Source organism: Ornithorhynchus anatinus, chromosome X4 (genome assembly GCF_004115215.2).
Source record: "Ornithorhynchus anatinus isolate Pmale09 chromosome X4, mOrnAna1.pri.v4, whole genome shotgun sequence".
NCBI lineage: Eukaryota > Metazoa > Chordata > Mammalia > Monotremata > Ornithorhynchidae > Ornithorhynchus > Ornithorhynchus anatinus.
The window spans coordinates 1,252,020-1,268,860 of NC_041752.1; the positions used below are offsets into that span (position 1 = coordinate 1,252,020).

At 64.0% G+C, this 16,841-nt stretch overlaps 1 protein-coding gene across 2 annotated transcripts; it reads right to left on the reverse strand.

Moving 5' to 3' along the window:
- Window positions 1-7,781: 7,781 nt before the first annotated feature.
- LPAR5 (lysophosphatidic acid receptor 5) lies at window positions 7,782-16,297 on the reverse strand. 2 transcript variants are annotated; one of them, XM_029054215.2, is made up of 2 exons: window positions 16,183-16,297; window positions 7,782-9,420 (listed from the first exon to the last, which is right to left on the reverse strand). In XM_029054215.2, the coding sequence occupies exon 2, from the start codon at window positions 9,180-9,182 to the stop codon at window positions 8,103-8,105; it is 1,080 nt and encodes a 359-aa protein (XP_028910048.1). In that variant the 5' UTR covers window positions 9,183-9,420; window positions 16,183-16,297; the 3' UTR covers window positions 7,782-8,102. The 2 variants fall into 2 exon arrangements, with proteins under 2 accessions (XP_028910048.1, XP_028910049.1); XM_029054216.2 differs by lacking the exon at window positions 16,183-16,297 and adding an exon at window positions 9,646-9,766.
- Between the last annotated feature and the right edge of the window lie 544 nt (window positions 16,298-16,841).

Below are 16,841 nucleotides of genomic sequence, written 5' to 3' on the forward strand. Positions count from 1 at the left end.
GGGAGGGGGGGGGGGCTGTCCGGCTCCTCCTCGCCGCGGCCGAAGGGGGGAAAATGGCTCCGGCTCCGGCGTCGCCTCTTAAAGGGCCCGAAACACCGGCCGGGAAATCCCACCGCACAGGCCCCGCCCCCCCGCCGACAGCCCATAATAACCCCCGCCCCCCCCCCACCCCCCCACCGCCGCCACCCCCGCTCCACTACTATCACCCTCCTCCCCGGGTCTCCCCGGCAACCCCCGCCCCCTCGTCGCCCCGGCAACCGCTGGCCCCACCCCCCCCGGCGCGCGCGCGCGCGCGCGTCACCCCGGCAACCGCCCACCTCCTGGGCACCCCATAATACTCGCCGGCGACCCCCCCCCCCTTACTTACACACACACACACACACAACTTCCAAACACATGTCCGACGGGAGGGCATGCCATCATACCCGCCCCCCCCCCTTGGCCCCTCCAGACATCCCATAATAGCCACTTTCCTGACCCCCCCCCCCGGGGGGGGGCCAATTGAGACCGACATCCCATAATGATCCCTCACCCTGCGGCCATCCCATAATGATCACCCCCCTCCCCGCCCTCCAGCCTCCCATCCCATAATACCCACCCCATCCCCCACGGACATCCCATAATAGCTACCCTCCCTCCACCCCCCCCTTTGACATCCCATAATATCCCCCCCTCCCCTCCCACGGGCCCCCCCCCACCCTGCGCGGCAACGGCCGCTCGGAGATGCCCCCCCAACCCGCAGGGGGGGGGGGCACATCCCATAATAACCGGGCCCCCCAATTTGGGCCCCGACGTCCCATAAAAACCGGACCCTTGTCCAGTCCTTCCCCCCCCCCCCAGTATCCCTTGATCCACCCCCACCCTCCCCTGCGCGCGCACACAGACACACACACACACACCCAGACACACACACACACACACAGGCACAGTCCCTCACGTGTCCCTGTACAGCAGGGTCACCATCCCATAATAATGACCCCACCCCCACCCCTCGCCATCAGCCCCAGGGGCGGAAACGGCCTAACCCGCCCCCCCAAAAAACCCACCCTCGCCCACATCCCATAATAATCCCTCTCTCCTCTCTCAACCCCCCCCCCCCCCCCCCCCGATAGCCCATAACAATCCCCAGGAGCCGCCGGTCAGCCAGGCAGCCCATAATACTCCCGGCGCCTCCCCGGCCCCCCCCCTTTGCAGCCAGGCAGCCCATAATAATCCCATTCATGGCTCCCCCCACCTCCGGCCCCAACCCCAGCCCCGGCCCCGGCCCCGGCCGTCCTAATCACCGGGAGCCCGGGGGCGGGGTGAGGAGGGAGGGAGGGACACCGTTTTTGGGGGGGGCGTTAGGCGGGCGAGGCCTCGCCCCCACCCCAGATGCCACCCGGTGCCCGCAGCCTCTGGGGGCTGGGCCAGCCAAATCCACCTGGGGGGCCGAGGGCACCCCCCCTCCTGACCCTACCTGGCTCGGCCTCCGAGAGAGCTGCGGCCCACCCCGACCTCCCCCCCCCCACCGGGGCTCAGGTCCCAGAGGGGACGGTGCCCGGCTCCCGGCGGATCCCACCCACCCAGAAGCAGCGGGGCAGGTGATCCCACCACCCTGGGGCCCCGGGCCTAGCAACTCCGCGCACTGGCCACCACGGGGAACCCCCCTTTCCAGAAACCCTGACTCCTTCCTGTCCCTGGAGCCCAGAGCAGGGCCCAAAGCGACCCAAGGACAGTCCCAAGGCGTCCTCTCCCCCACCCCCAACACCCACCCACCCTTCTCTCTACTTACCTGCCTACCTACCTGATTACCCTGCTCTCCCCAGGGATCTGATCACGCTGACCTCTCCTTGGACTCTCTGGCCCATCTCTTTCCCCTCCCCTCGGGAGGTGGAGATGCTCAGCTTGCCCTTGCCCGGGGCCAGGAGGATGGACTCAGTTCCCCTGCTATTGTTTTCCGTCCTAGGTCAACACTCGGTGGACTCCCAATCACTCCCATCCCAAAAAGTTCTCTGGCAACCCTCTAGAATGCGAGCCCATTGTGGGCAGCGATCGTCTCTCTTTATTGCTGTATCGTACTTTCCAAGCACTTCGTACGGGGCTCCGCACACGGAAATGCTCAATATATATGATTGAATGAATGAATGAACCCTGTCAGCCCCTTCCTCGACGACATCCCCAAATGGGCTCCCTCAGCTCCCATGTGGCTGACATCTCACAAGTCGTCTCCCCCACCCCAAAGTCCCCAGATGCAGACCCCCCCCCATCTCCGTAACCCTTCCCACTGTCCTCTTTTAGCCCCCCCGGATCACGTAGCATTCACCGCTGTGGCAACTATGGATCCCAGGGAGCCTTGGAGAACTGGGTGGGTTGTGGGGCGGGAGGGTTGGCTCCCCGTAAAGCGGGATGATTTCTTGGATAAGGTATAATCTGACGCTAGACAGAGCGCGACATCCAGAAACGGCAGCAACCGTCTTCGAGTCACATCCAGCGGCGATCCAGAAACCCGTCCCCGTCCACCTCGGATAGGGGCTTTTCCACCCGGGCCGCCCTGGTCAGTGAGGGGACCACTCGCAAACCCAGCTTTTCGACCCCAGAGTAGCACCAACCACCATTCTCTAATCAACCAGATTTGGCCATCCTGAGGCAGGGGCTTATCAACACCCACCTCCCCGCACCCCCCCACCCCAGCCCGTACACCCTGAGAGTAACACCTTGCTAGCTTACCTTCTGGAGTCAGCCCTGGTACCCCCTCTCTCAGATGGACTCCTAATCCCGCTTGTGTCCTAGGACGCACCATCACCTCGCCTGGCCCACCGTACGTACGCCTCCCCAATCTCACCGGGGGCCCCGTGGCCCGTCCCCCCTTCTCAAAGTCGGTTTGTCACCAAGACAGCGTCCAGGATGCTGGGGCCTGGGGTCCAGCTCTGACCCTGACCTCAGTCTCTCTCTCAAACCAGTCTTGGACCCACGGCTCCCCCAGCTTTGTGTGCCCACGGCCCCTTCTGAGGATATACCGCTAGCAACCTGAACTTTTCTGTTCTCAAGGTGAACGCAAAACTCACCTTATTCTCTTTAGTGGCGTCAATCTCTCTTTCTCCTCCTTCCCACCCCCAATTCTCCATCCTCCTAGGGCTGGATAGGCCCAACCTTCCCACCCTGGGGCCGATTCTCTCCTAGCTGCAGGACCCCAAGCCTTGACCTTCTCTCTGAGCCAAGCGACCACTGGAGAAGTGTCTAACGTCTCCAGGTAGGGTGCAGATCAGTGGGGGCCGACGACGGGGCGACCTTCGCATCCGGAAGCCTCTTCCTCTCCGCCCGGACCGGATTCGGATCCCCTTCCCCATCGGTGCCGGAGGTTCCCCGGGGTCACTCGGTCGAGCCGGACACACCGTCGGCTCCTGATCGGCGAGATCAACCGTGAGGCGCCTCGAAGTCCCCGTTGCTCCGGTGCTTGGTGCGTGTGTGGGGGTCACTGAGGGGAGAGGGGGGTGGTCCTGTGGAGGGCCCGGCCCAGCCCCTGGGGGATTCGGGGCCCGTGCCGACCCCAGGCGGGTCCCGGTGCCGCCGTCCCGGGCAGGGCTAAATCCTCAAGCCCACACGTTCCCCGCCCTATGAAGGTCAATCCTCGGCACGTTCCCCTCGGACCCCGGGCGGCCCGGACACCCAGCCCACCCGGGCGGGCCTCTGGGACCTCCCGGGGGGGATGGGGCCCGGGACCTCCGGGACCTCCGGGAGATGGGGCTCCGAGGCCCGGGCCCGCAGGACCTCCAGGACCTCCCGGGGGATGGGGACCTCCGGGACGATGGTGCCCCGAGGCCCGGGCCCGCAGGACCTCCCTGGGGATGGAGGGCCCCCGTCCTGCCGGTCCTGCAGGCCGGGCCCCCTTCCCCTCCCCCTTCCGGGCCCCACCCAGCTGCGCAGGGCCCATCCCATAATAACCCTCCTCCCCCCCCCCCCCGTTAAGAAGAGGCCGCCATCCCATAATAGCCACCCACAAGAGACATTCCGCGGTGACCGCCCCCTCCCTGCCGAGCCCCGCCGAGCCGCCCGGAGCCGCCATCCCATAATAGCCGGGCCCCCCCCCCCCCGCACTGTTAACGGTCGCCCGGGGAGGGGGGAGGGGACGGTGACAGGTGGGGGGGGGCAGCCCCCTCCCCACCCCCATCGTGCCCCCTTGTCCTCCCCGTGCGGGAGGGTCGGGGGCAGGTGTGATGGCTTCCCCCGGGGGGGCCGTTGGGGAGAGGGGGTGTGGGTGGAAGGTCCCCCGCGGTTGGGGGCGGCCCTGTCCCCTCCCCGCCCCCCCCCTGCACCGCCAACCCAGAATCACCGCCCCCCACCCCCGCCCGCGCGCATCCCATAATATCTCCCGGCGGAGGCAGCCCCGCAGTAGGTACAAAGAGCCAGCCCATAATATGCTCCTGGGCCGCCCCCCCCCCATCCCGCCTTTGCCCCCCCCACCCCCACCCCGGTCACATGGCAGCCCCCGCCGCTCCCCCCTCTGGCCACCGAGGGCCTCGCCAGCCCATAATAGTCCTCCGGGTGGCAGGAGGCCTCCAGCCCATAATACTCCCCCCCTTTCTCCCGCCTCCGGCCAGACCATAATACTCCCCCCCCCCCCCCGGCTCCAGCCCATAATACTCCCCCGGGGAGGGGGGCCTCCATCCCATAATAGCGCCAGGCTGCTGCTGACCCGTGGGCCGAACCCCAGCCCCATCCACACCCCCCGCCCTCCGGGCCCTGCCTCCCCCTCCCCCTCCCGTGGTCCCAGCACCACGTGACCCTCCTCCCCACCCCCCACCGGTCCGGGGTTGGGGGGGGGTCGGCCGGTCCTCCGGGGTCACCCTCTTCCCCACCCCGGTGACCCTCCTCCCCCTCCCCGCTCCCCAGTGGCCCTTCCCCTCGCCTCAGTTTCCTCCTCGGGACGGCGGCGAGGAGCCGCCCCCACCCCCGGATGGGGTCTGCCGGGGGGTCCGGGGAGGGGCAGAGGCCCAACCTTCGGCCGGCGGAGGTGGGCATCGGCGGGGTGCAGGCGTGACGACGGGGGTACTCCGTCAGGCGCGTACCCCGTTGTAGACGCGGGGTGGTCAGGTTGCCCCGCGGGGGGCTCGCGGTCTTGATTCCCCACTGGACAGATGAGGTCACCGAGGCCCAGGGAAGTGAAGGGACCTCGCCCAAGGTCGCACAGCGGAGGAGTGGCGGAGGCGGGATTAGAATCCACGTCCTCTGACTCCCAAGCCCGGGCTCTCGCCACCGGGCCGTGCTTCTTCTCGCCGCTCAGAGGGTGGGTGCCGGGAGAGAGGTAGTGAGGGGGTAGAAGTCTCTCTGCCTTCCGAAGGGCCTCGTCCGGCCTTCCGGTTCCCCCCCTCCCGCCCGGCCCAGTCGGATCCATCCGACTCACGAGGGGTCTTGGGCGCACCCTCTACCCGGGCCCCGCCCAGGCGATTCACCGATGGTGCCGACCTGGTGCCCGCGAGGACTGAGAAGAGACCCGGGGGGATGGGGCGGGAGTGGGTCCCCACTGACTCACCTGGATTTCCTCACGGAGGGCCAGGAAGGTCCCCGGGTCAGGACAAGACGGTCCCCAGGGACCGGAACGGTTCCCCGGTTGGGATCGGGGCGGCCCTCCGGGAAGCACGGTGAAGAGGCGGAGGACGAGCAAAGCGGGGGACGGGGAGAAAGTTCCGGGGGGCAAGGTGGAGGAGGGAAGAAGTCCATACAGAGCTAGGGAAGGTGGGAAGGGAGAGAGATTCCCGAAATTGGCAAACGGTCTGCGTCTCTCAAGGTCAACAAGGATCCTTATTGGGCGCTTACTACGTGCAAACACGGTACTGAGCACTTGGGAGAGCACAACCCAGGGTTAGCAGACGCGTTCTCTGCCCCCAAGGAGCTTGCGCCTCTCCCTTTAGGAGACTCTTCCCCTCCCCTCAGCCTCGCCTCCTGCTTCTCCCCAAACCAGCCTCCTCCAGATGCGGTCAGAGGGTGTGGAACCCAAAGGGCAGTTGGGGTCAGGGAGGGAACCCAGATCCCCTTAATAAACTCTAGACTGTAAACTCGCTGCGGGCAGGGAACGTGCCTACCACCTCCCTTTTATCGTCCTCTCCCCAGAGCTTACCACAGTGCTCTGCGCGCAGACGGCGCTCAATAGGTACGATCGTTAAGATCCTTGAGGGCGGGAATCCTGTCTCTTAATTATACCGTTCGCCCACACGCCTTTAGAAGAGTGTTCTGCAACCGGGAGGGCGAGGATAGTATTGATTTTATTCGTCCCAACACCCCCTTCCCGCCCCGGGACCCCGGGGACCCGTAGACCCCTCCAGCAGGATGGAGACTGGGAGGGCTTCGAAGCCTCGGAGTTCAGGGGAGGCGGATCTTCTGGGCACGGAGGTGGGCGACCCCCGGGGCACTTCCGAGCCCGGATTGACGGGTCTGGGGGGGGGTCGAGGGGGTCGGAAACCGGTTTTCCCTCCCCTCGGGGAGGCAGGAGGCCCCGACCTGACCGGTTGAGCCTCAACCAGTTTTAGGGCTTGGCCACCAGAGGGCGCTTTTTACCCTTGTAAATAATAACGTTGGTATTTGTTTTGCGCAAAGCGCTGCTCTAAGCGCTGGGGGAGATCCAGGGTCATCAGGTTGTCCCACGTGAGGCTCCCAGTCTTCATCCCCCTTTTTACAGCTGAGGGAACTGAGGCACGGAGAAGTTAAGTGACTTGTCCACCGTCGCACAGCTGACCAGTGGCTGAGCCGGGGTTCGAACCCACGTCCCCTCACACTGCGGGAGTGGGGTAACGGTGTTCGCACACACACATACACAATACACAAAGCCCTGCTGAGAGCTCACCTCCTCCAGGAGGCCTTCCCAGACTGAGCCCTCCTCCCCATTCCCCCTTCCCCCACCCTCTGCTCTCCCCCCTTCCCCTCCCCACAGCGCTGCGCATATCCGCGTATATTATTTATTACTCTATTTTGTTAATGATGTGTCTATATCTACGATTCTATTTATCTTGATGATAATAATAATAATGTTGGTATTTGTGAAGTGCTTACTATGCGCAGAGCACTGTTCTAAGCGCTGGGGGAGATACAGGGTCATCAGGTCGTCCCCCGTGAGGCTCACAGTTAATTCCCATTTGACAGATGAGGCCACTGAGGCACAGAGAAGTGAAGTGACTTGCCCACAGTCACACAGGCGGGATTCGAACCCATGACCTCTCACTCCCAAGCCCGGGCTCTTTCCACTGAGCCACGCCGGTATCGACGCCGGACTGCTCGTTTTGTTGTCTGTCTCCCCCGTTTAGACCGTGAGCCCGTTGATGGGCGGGGATTGTCTCTCTCTCTCGCCGCACTGTACCTTCCAAGCGCTTAGTATGGTGCTCTGCACATAGCAAGCGCTCAGTAAATACGATTGAATGAATGGCCACCACACTCACTCCCCCCCCCCACCACACACACTTACCAAGAGGCGGGGGGAGGCAGGGCTGGTGAGTTGTCCAATTCTCCCCCCCAGACGTCTCCCACAGTTCACCTCAATAACTCTTTGGGCCTCCACGGGTCGCTCACTTCCTTGCAGCCGTTCCCACCCCACTCGGATTGTGGCAGCCGCTTCCTCTTTCCCATCCTCTGAAGAGGCTGCCCTACCCCCACCCCTAATTCCCTACCCGGGGGTTCCCCAAGGGCTGCGCTTGGGACACACAACTGCAGGACACCCAGATGCCCACTTGCATCACCCTCCTCCACACACACACACACACACACACACACACACATCCGTGCCTGGCACTAATGAACGGGAATCCGGGCGGGAGAACGAGCTGAGAGCACAGTCCTCGCCTTTATTGCAGCACACCACCCTCCAATCGCTGCCCCTCCGCATCCAGCGGGGCGAACCGAGGCCCGAGACGGCGGGGGTGGCACCGGCGGGGGACTTAGCCGCGCCAACCCCTGACCTCCGGGTCCGGCGACCTATCTTCCGCCTCAGTCCGGGACGGAGCGCGGGGCGCCGGTGCCCCTCCCGTCCCTCGAGAGCCCCTCGCCTCAGTTCCTGGAGGTGGGGAGGGGTCGGCTTGTCCGTCCTTTGACGCTGTCCGCCCAGCGGGCGGCGGCGGGGGCCGGTCGAGGGATGGGCATCAGATGGCCGAATCCTTCGCCGCCAGGACCGAGGCCTTCCCCGGGGGCAGCCGGTGGGGCAGCAGCTCCCGGCTGGAGGCGATGGTGTCGGAGCCGGGCGTTCCCTCGGAGGTGGTCAGCCGGCTCCGCGTCCCGTTGCCGGCGTCCCGCGGGGCCGGGCCCAGCCCCCGCAGCGTGTTGCGGAAGCCCTCGGCGCTGAAGTAGTAGACCAGCGGGTCCAGCACGCAGTTGGAGCTGGCCAGGAGCACGGTGACCACCAGCGCCTGGCGCACTCTGGCCCGGACCGCCTCCCCGCCCGGCACCCACTCGGCCCGCAGGGCCCCGTAGGTGGCCAGCACGCTGTTGTAGGGCACGAAGCACAGGAGGAAGATGACCAGGTTGGCCAACAGCAGGCGCACGGTCGTCCGCCGGCGCTGGCTCCTGGTGGCCGCCGGTCGGCCCAGGGTCCAGAAGACCCGGACGGACGAGTAGACCACGGCCAGCAGCGGCAGCAGGAAGCCCAGCCCCCCCGCCAGCAGGACCAGGGCGGGCAGGGCCCCCTGCCACAGCCTGTCGCTGAAGCTCTCGAAGCAGAACCGCAGGGTGATGTTCTTGTAGCGGCACGAGGCCGGGCGGTGCACCCAGGCGGCGGGCACGGCGCAGACCAGGATCAGCGCCCACACGCCCAGGCAGAGCAGGCGGGCCACCTGGGGCCGGCGCAGGTGACGCAGCCGGAGGGGGTGCACGATGGCGGCGTAGCGGTCCACGTTGATGAACGCCAGGAAGATGCAGCTGCCGTACATGTTCATCTGGAAGACGGCGCCCGCCAGCTGGCACAGGATGTCCGGGTAGGGCCAGTGGTGGCGGGCGTAGTAGGACAGGCGCAGGGGCAGCGAGAGGGTGAAGAGCAGGTCGCTGGCCGCCAGGTTGCACATGTAGACGCTGACCACCGAGTGGACGCGCAGGGCCCGGAAGAAGACCCAGAGGGCCAGGGCGTTGAGCGGCAGGCCCACGGCCAGGATCACGCTGTAGCCCACCATGTGGAGTCGGTGGTTGGCGCGGTAGTCCTGGCACGGAGGGAAGGTGGTGTTGTTCCCCATGGCCCGGGGAGGGTGCGGAGGGGCCACCCGGGGGGTGTCACAGCGGGCGCCTCGGGACCATCTGCCGCGTTGGGCCGGGAGGACCCGGCCGGCTAGCGGGAGGGAGGGGCGGGACCGGCGGCCGGGCTGGAGGGTCCTGGCTGGGTGGTGGGCTCGGGGAGCCGGCAGGCCCTGGCATGGGTGCCGGGGGCTGCTTTTCGCCGGCTTGGCTTGTCAAGGCTCCATCTACGGGAGGGACCTAGAAAAGGACAGGAAACGGGTTTAGGGTGAGCCAGAGACGAGCGTCTCTTTCTCTTTCTCTCTCACACGCAGACACGCACGCCCCCGTTAGACTGTGAGCCCGTCATTGGGCAGGGAGGGTCTCTACCTGGTGCCCAATTGTCCGTTCCCAGCGCCGAGTCCAGTGCTCTGCACACAGTAAGCGCTCAGTAAATACTATTGAATGAATGAATGAAACCCCTACCTCCGTGTCAGGCGCGCACCGAGCCGTTTGTCATTTCCTAAGACGGATACCCACACAACTATTCACCCCCCATTCACAATCGCGGTTTGATTCCCCCTGTCCGTGTGAGACGCCCCCTCCCCCTGGCTCCATCCCTCCCCTCTTCCCCCAACCCCGAATTCCCTCCCCCGGCCTCGCTGGGGCCCCCGGGGGTGGGCTCGGGGTGGGCACGGTGCCAGGCCAGATGGCGATGCGGGCCCCCTAGCCCTCCGCCGGGAAGGAGAGGCGGAGGAAACAGGAAGCGGGGCGGGGGGTGGCGGTTGGAGGAGGGGAAGGGTCCGGAAAGACCCCCACGTGGGAGCCCCCCGACGGCTCCCTCCTCCCGGGCCCACCTCCCTCCGGAAAAGGGGTGGGTCGTGGGTGAGGCCCGACCCCGGGAGGCGAGGGTCCCCAGAGGCGGCCACCTGGTCTCCCCGTGCCCCCGCCCCCCCCCCCCAAGGAGACCCTCCCCCCCTCCGAACCTGCGGATCTTCCCGGGGGCGACTCGGCCGAGCGGGGAGGCAGGCCTCGCCCCCCACCCCCGGCCCGGAGGGTCTAGACGGGCCCCCTCCTCCCGCCGGCCTCCGGGCTCGTTCCCGCCGAGGCGGGGCGGAGGCGGGCCGAGAGAGGGTCTCATTTCACCCCGAGCCCGCCCACCCACCCACCCACCTTTCCCCCCACCTCGGGACGACTGAGAGAAAAAGAGCGAGAGGGGGAGCGGGCTTCGGCGTCCCCTGGAGGACCACCGCCCCCCTCCATCCGATCTGGCCGGCCACCCCCCGCCCCCGGGACCCCCGCGGCCCCGTGGGCTCCCAGGCCTCACCTGCGCCCTCCCGATGCCCTCTGAGCGAGGCAGGGCCGCCGCGCTTTGCCGCCCGACCGGTCCTGGCAAAGCCCGGCTCTGCTTCTGGGGCAGGAAAGGGGTTGGGGCCGGGGACCCCCCCCCCCCCCCGTAGTTCCTCAGACAGGGCCTCTGCGGGCCTTCGAGTCGAGAAGAAGCTGGGGGGGACCCCCGGACGCCCCCCAACATCTCCCTCCCCGGGCCCAGGAACCCGGGACCGGGACGCCTGCCCTTCCCCCGGGACCCCGGTTGCTCGGCTCCCTGCCGTCGGGTCCCAGCCGTCCCACTCCTTCCTTCCCGGGAGTCTTAGACGGTCTCCGGCTTCTTCTGCTCTCCAAGGTCTTCGGGGAAGGAAGTTTCCCAACTTTCCTCAGTCGACGCTTCTCCCGCCACCCTGACCGGTGGGAGAGTGTTCCTGCAGTCTGACCTCAATCCCTCCCGCTGCAAGGCAAGCCTACTTCCCCAGTTTGGTTCTCAGTGGGGCGGCGAGGGGAAACGAGGTTTCCAACAGGCTGCCGTGGGACGGTCGCCCCAGGACATTCCCCCCACCCCCGGGTGGGCACCCCCTCCTTCTCCTCCGAGGCCCCCATTCCTCCTCACTTCAACCAAAAGCTCCTAAACCTCGGCTTCACATCCGCGCTCCGGCAGTTCCCTCTCATTCATTCATTCACCGAGTCGTATTTTTTGAGCGCTCACCGTGCGCAGGGCGCTGTACTAAGTGCCTGGGAGAGTTCGATATAAGAATAAAGGGACGCACTCCCCGTCCACCAACAGCAGTCTCCCTACTTAACCGCTCTTCTCTCAGTCCACTCCAGCTCGCACTCTTCAGTCCTCTCAAGCCAGCATACTCACTGTGCCTTGTTCTCGGCTGGCCCAATGCCGACCTCTTGTTCACGTCCTCCCCTCTGCCTGGAACTCTCTCCCTAGGTGACGGGCTGCTGCTCCCTTCTTCTTCTGAGATCACACTTCCTCATCATTGGCTTTAAAGCGCTTAACAACCTCGACAGAGCCTTACTGAAGACCCATCTCTTCCAAGAGGCCTTCCCAGACTAAGCCCCACCTTTCCTCGTCTTCCACTCCCTACCGCGTCGCCCTGACTCGCTCCCTTTGCTCTTCCCCCCTTCCCAGCCCCACAGCGCTTATATTCACCGTAAGCGCTCAATAAATACGATCGAATGGATGAATTAATGAATGAATGCTGGCCCCCTCCTACTTCACCTCCCTACTCTCCTACTCCAACCCAGCCTGAACACTTTGCTCCTTTAACCCTAACCTCTTCGTACCGCGATCTCCTCTATCTCACCGCAAAGATCAGTGCTCAACACATAGTAGGCGCTTAACAAATGCCATCATTATTATTATCTCATCCACCACCTGCCTCTGGCCTGGAACGTTCTCTCTCCTCATATCTGACAGTGACTCTCCCCGGCTTCAAAGCCTTAGTGCAGGCCCATCTCCTCCAAGAGGCCTTCCCGAACTAAGCCCTCCTTTCCTCATCTCCTCGATCTGCTCCCTTTATTCATCCCCCTCTCCCAGGCCCACGGCACTTGGGTACAATATCGGTAATTTATTTATTTCTATTACTGTCTGCCTCCCCCTCTACACCGTATGCTCCTTGTGGGCCGGGAATGTGTCTGTTTATTGTTGTATTGGACTCTCCCGAGCGCTTAGTACACTGCTCTGGGCACGCTGAGTGCTCAACAAATTCGACAGACCGACAGGAAGTCTTCCCTGATCAATCTCACCTCTTCCCGAGCTCCACATCGGCACTTCTGGGCCACCTGAGCACTTAACTCTACTACTTCCTTTTATTTGTCTCAGTTTACTTTCTGTTTCCCCGGCCAGACTGAAGTCCCAGTTAATATCTAATGTGCTCTCCCCAGGGTTCAGCAGAGTGCGCTGCACACGCGGGGCACTCAATAAATGCTGTCGATTGGCTGGCTGATGGATTGATCGCTTGGCTGGGGAGGGAGCCCGTGGGGAACCCGAAGTGGAGAAGGGGCAGTGAGGGCAGCATGGGTCACTCGGGCCCGGGCCCCGCGGGCTGCTCTCCGATGCCATCCGTGGGTAGGATGCCAGGTGCCACCCCTTGGCGGGGTACTTCCCGGAACGAAGGTGGCCCTCAGGACCGCTCTCCCCCAGAAACACGAAGGGCTGGCTTTGGGGGAGCAAACCCGGCCCATTTGGCCAGGCCCAGACTGCCCGCGCCATCTGGCCAACGGTGCCCAGCTCAGCCACCGGGCTCCTGCCGCGGCGGAGAGGGCTTAGCGGGAAAAGCACGGGCCTGGGAGCCAGAGGACCTGGATTCTAATCCGGTAACCATCACTTGCCTGCTGCGGGACCTTGGACCAGTCACTTTGCTTCTCTGCCTCAGTTTCCTCCACTGCAAAGTAGGGATTCCATAACTGTACCCCCTCCTATTTAGACTGTGAGCCCCATGTGGGACGGGGACTGTGTCCAACCTATCTTGTATCTACTCCAGGGCTTTGAATAGTTGATGACCCAGAGTAAGCACTTAGCAAATACCATTAAAAAATCAACAACAGCCCCTGATCGGGTATTCCTCACACCTTGGACCCCACTCTCTCCACAGTCTGTGGACCGCCCCCCCCCAAACCCCTGCCGAGCACCTCAGTATCCCCTATCCTGCCCAGTGCCTCCTCTCCCTTACCCCTCTTTCCCGCCCTCCCCCACCAGGCCTCCTCTCCCCCTGCCCCAGGTGGAGTCTCCACCCCAGCCCGGCCAGACAGCTTCCCCTTCCCGGGACATCCTCTTCACCAGGAATGCCCCCGCCGCCCCCCGCGTCCCCCCCGCCCCGGCCACCCGGCCCCACAGCATCTCTTTTCCCCTTCCCGTCTTCCAACCACCACCGCTCACCACCTCCTCGAAGTCTTCCCAGATTAACCCAACCTCCACCCACTACCCTCTGCGGGAGCTTCCCCCGTGGCCAGACTGGATCTTGTGGATACGGGTTTCATTTCTCCCCTCTGGATTCCTAGGCTTCTTTCTTTGTGGTGGCAGCCAGTAGGTTCCTCTTGCTTGAATTTTCGTGTCTTAACGCTGCGTCTGCTCTGTCTCCTCAGTCAGTGGTACTTATTAAGCACTTGCTATGTTTAGAGCACTTAACTAAGTGCCTGGGAGAGTACAGTGCAACACGCTAAGCCCTTCAAGGATGGAGGTGCTGTCTTCCCTCTCTGGTGCTCGTACTGTGCGCTGCGTACACTGCTCTGTCTACAGTTCTCTGTCCATGGCGGGGGCCGAATCAAAACTTTCAACTGACCTCAGACTTCCCTTTCTCCCTCAGTCAGTATTTATCCAATGCCTATGTGCCGAGCACTTTACTAAACACTCGGGGGAGTACGATAGAGTTAATTGACATGATCCCTACCTTCAGGGACTTCATAATCTTAGTCGGGAAGACTATTAAAATAAAATACAGATAAGAGGCCAAGAGAGTATAAAGGTATGTACATAAACTCACGGGAGAGTGATAGGGAGGGGAATCTGAATACCAAAATGCCTTCTCTTCGACTCCAAATCCCATCAAGCACCTGGCTCCTCCTTACTCCTTCAGCCCCTCCACGAGCCCATCTTCCTCCTGGGGTCATTATCATTTATGATTTCATTTGTTAAGCGCTTACGATGTGTCAAGCACTGTTCTAAACTCTGGGGTAGGTACAAGTTAGTCGGGTCGGACAGAGTCCCTGTCCCATCTGGGGCTCACAGGCTAAGTAGGAGGGAGAACAGATGCTGAAGTCCCATTTTTCAGTTGAGGTAACTGAGGCTCAAAGAAGTCAAGTCACTTGCCCAAGGTCACACGGCCAGCAAGTGGCAGAGCTGCGATTAGAATCCAGGGCCTCTGACTCCCAGGCTCATTCTCTATCCACTCGGCCACATTACTTCCCACTTCTTAGCCCCTCCGTCCCACCCACCCACCCGGCTACCCCCTCGCATCTGTCACTTGATCCAGTCCACCATCAATCTCCTCCTGAAAATCCTTTCTGATTAAGTGCCTGCTAATGGAAGTTCCGTTTTCCACCTTCTTCCTGGCACCTGCTCTGCCTCTTGTCTGCTGAGTGACTTTGGACAAGTCACTTAACTCCTCTGTGCAGCGTGGCCTTGTAGATAGAGCACGGGGCTGGGAGTCAGAAAGACCCGGGTTCTCGTTCCAACTCCGCCACTTGTCCGCTTTGTGACCTTGGGCAAATCATTTAACTATTATTATTGATACTAATAAAATCCCTAACGAGAGCATAGCCTAGGGAATGGCTGTTGGGTTCACCAGGAGAGTCACCGCTTCCCAGGCCATGGGGGTCCCTATCAGTTTCTGCGTATCCCTGCCTGTTTGTGTCATCACCTGTTTCTTGGGGCACATCCCTGTGGGAAGCAGCGCGGCTCAGTGGAAAGAGCCTGGGCTTCGGAGTCAGAGGTCATGAGTTCGACTCCCAGCTCTGCCACTTGTCAGCTGTGTGACTGTGGGCGAGTCACTTAACTTCTCTGTGCCTCAGTTCCCTCGTCTGTAAAATGGGGATTAACCGTGAGCCTCACGTGGGACGACCTGATGACCCTGTATCTCCCCCAGCGCTTAGAACAGTGCTCTGCACCTAGTAAGCGCTTAACAAATACCAACATTAGTATTATTATTATAGTCTCCCTTGGTGTTTGTGTGTCCCTGATAGCATTTGTCAGCCTGTATGGGTGTGTCTCTTTTTCTGCATTCACTCAATCGTATGTATTGAGCGCTTACTGTGTGCAGAGCACTGTACTAAGCGCTTGGAGAGTACAGTTTGGCGAGTCGATCATGCTAGGCGCTCGACTGCCTTGGTGTGTATGTGTTTGTATGTGCTCATTCATTCGATCGTATTTACTGAGCACTTACTGTGAGCAGAGCACTATATGGAGCGCTTGGGAGAGGGCGAGAATAAATGGGCACCCTTCCCGCCCACGACGACTCGTCCGTCTGCCTGTCCTCTCGGCCCCGCGGGGGTCAGGGGAGGGCCAGGGGAGGGTCGGGGGCTGCCCGGAGGCCGGGGCCGTCCGGGCGCCTTCCCGGGGGTCGCAGGGCGGGGGTCCCGGCCTCCCAGCGGCGAGGGCGGGCTGGGCCCCGCTGCTCCGCCCGGTTCGGGGGTGGGGGGCGGCCCGGGGATCCCGGAGGGGGGGGGGGCGGCCCCGGGCCTGACTTGCGGACGGGTCGGTCCCGTCCCGTTTCCCCGCCCCGGGCCAGCCAGCCGGTCCTCAGCGCCCGGCCGTCTGGGTGTCTGGGTGTCGTCCCTCTGTCTCTGGGTGTATGTGGGGGTGGGGGGGTGGGGGGTCATCCCTCCGTGGGACCCTATGTCTGTGTCTGTGTGTGTCTCTCCATGTGCGCCCGCTTATATGCCGTCTAGGGGGCCCGTACCCGGATGCGTGTGTGTGTGTTTGTGTGTCCGTGGGACCCTGGATGTGTGTGTCCCCGTGTGTCCTGGCTGTCCCCTCCAGGTCGCTGGTCCTTCCACCAGGTTCCCGCCGGCCGGGACCTCCTCCCTGGAGCGGAGCTCTAACCCTGACCGTCGGCTCCTTCCCCCTCCCCATTTCGGGTGGCGGCGGCCCAAGGCGCCGGGTGTATTGTCGGTGGGCCCGGTGTCCCCTCCCGGCCTCCCGGCCTCCCGGCCTCCCGGCCTCCCTCCCCGCCGCCGCCGTACCTGCGGTCCTGGCAGCCCTGCCTCCTCCCGGGCCTCCGCCCGTGCCCGCTGCCCGCTGCCCCGCTGCCCGCTCCGGGGCTGGAAGGACCTGCCGCCTGATCGAGGGGCGGCCTCCGCCCCACCCACCTGGCAGATCCCGGCACGTCCCGCCCCACCCCGCCCCCCCCCGGGCCCCGCACACGCCCGGACCCACGCGGGACGGCGGCCGAGGGCAAGGAAGGAGGGAAGGAGGGAGGCGCGAAGCCCCCCGCCCGGCCGGCGCTGCCGGGCACGGGGTGGGGGCTGGGGGCGTGTGGCTGGGGGGGAGGCCGTCTTCCTCGCACCCCACCCCCGGATCTGGGGAGCCTTTCCCGCCCCCCCCCCGCGCCCTGGGCCCATCCCCAGCCCCGGCGGATGACTAACCGGGACACCTATTGCTGCTTCTCCCTGCGGGTTTACCCTGCCCCCTCCCGCCCTTCGCCCTTCGCCCTCCGCCCTATCGGGCCGACCGAGTCGTCGGTCCCGGCCCCGACACCACCCACCAGCCTCCCGCGGCTCGGCAAACGCCCACACACCCACGCACGCTCACGCAACCCCCTACCCAACCTCCCCGCCCCCTTCACAACACACACCGTGATCTCCCCTCTCACGTACACACCCACACCCTCCCTCTCCGGCCT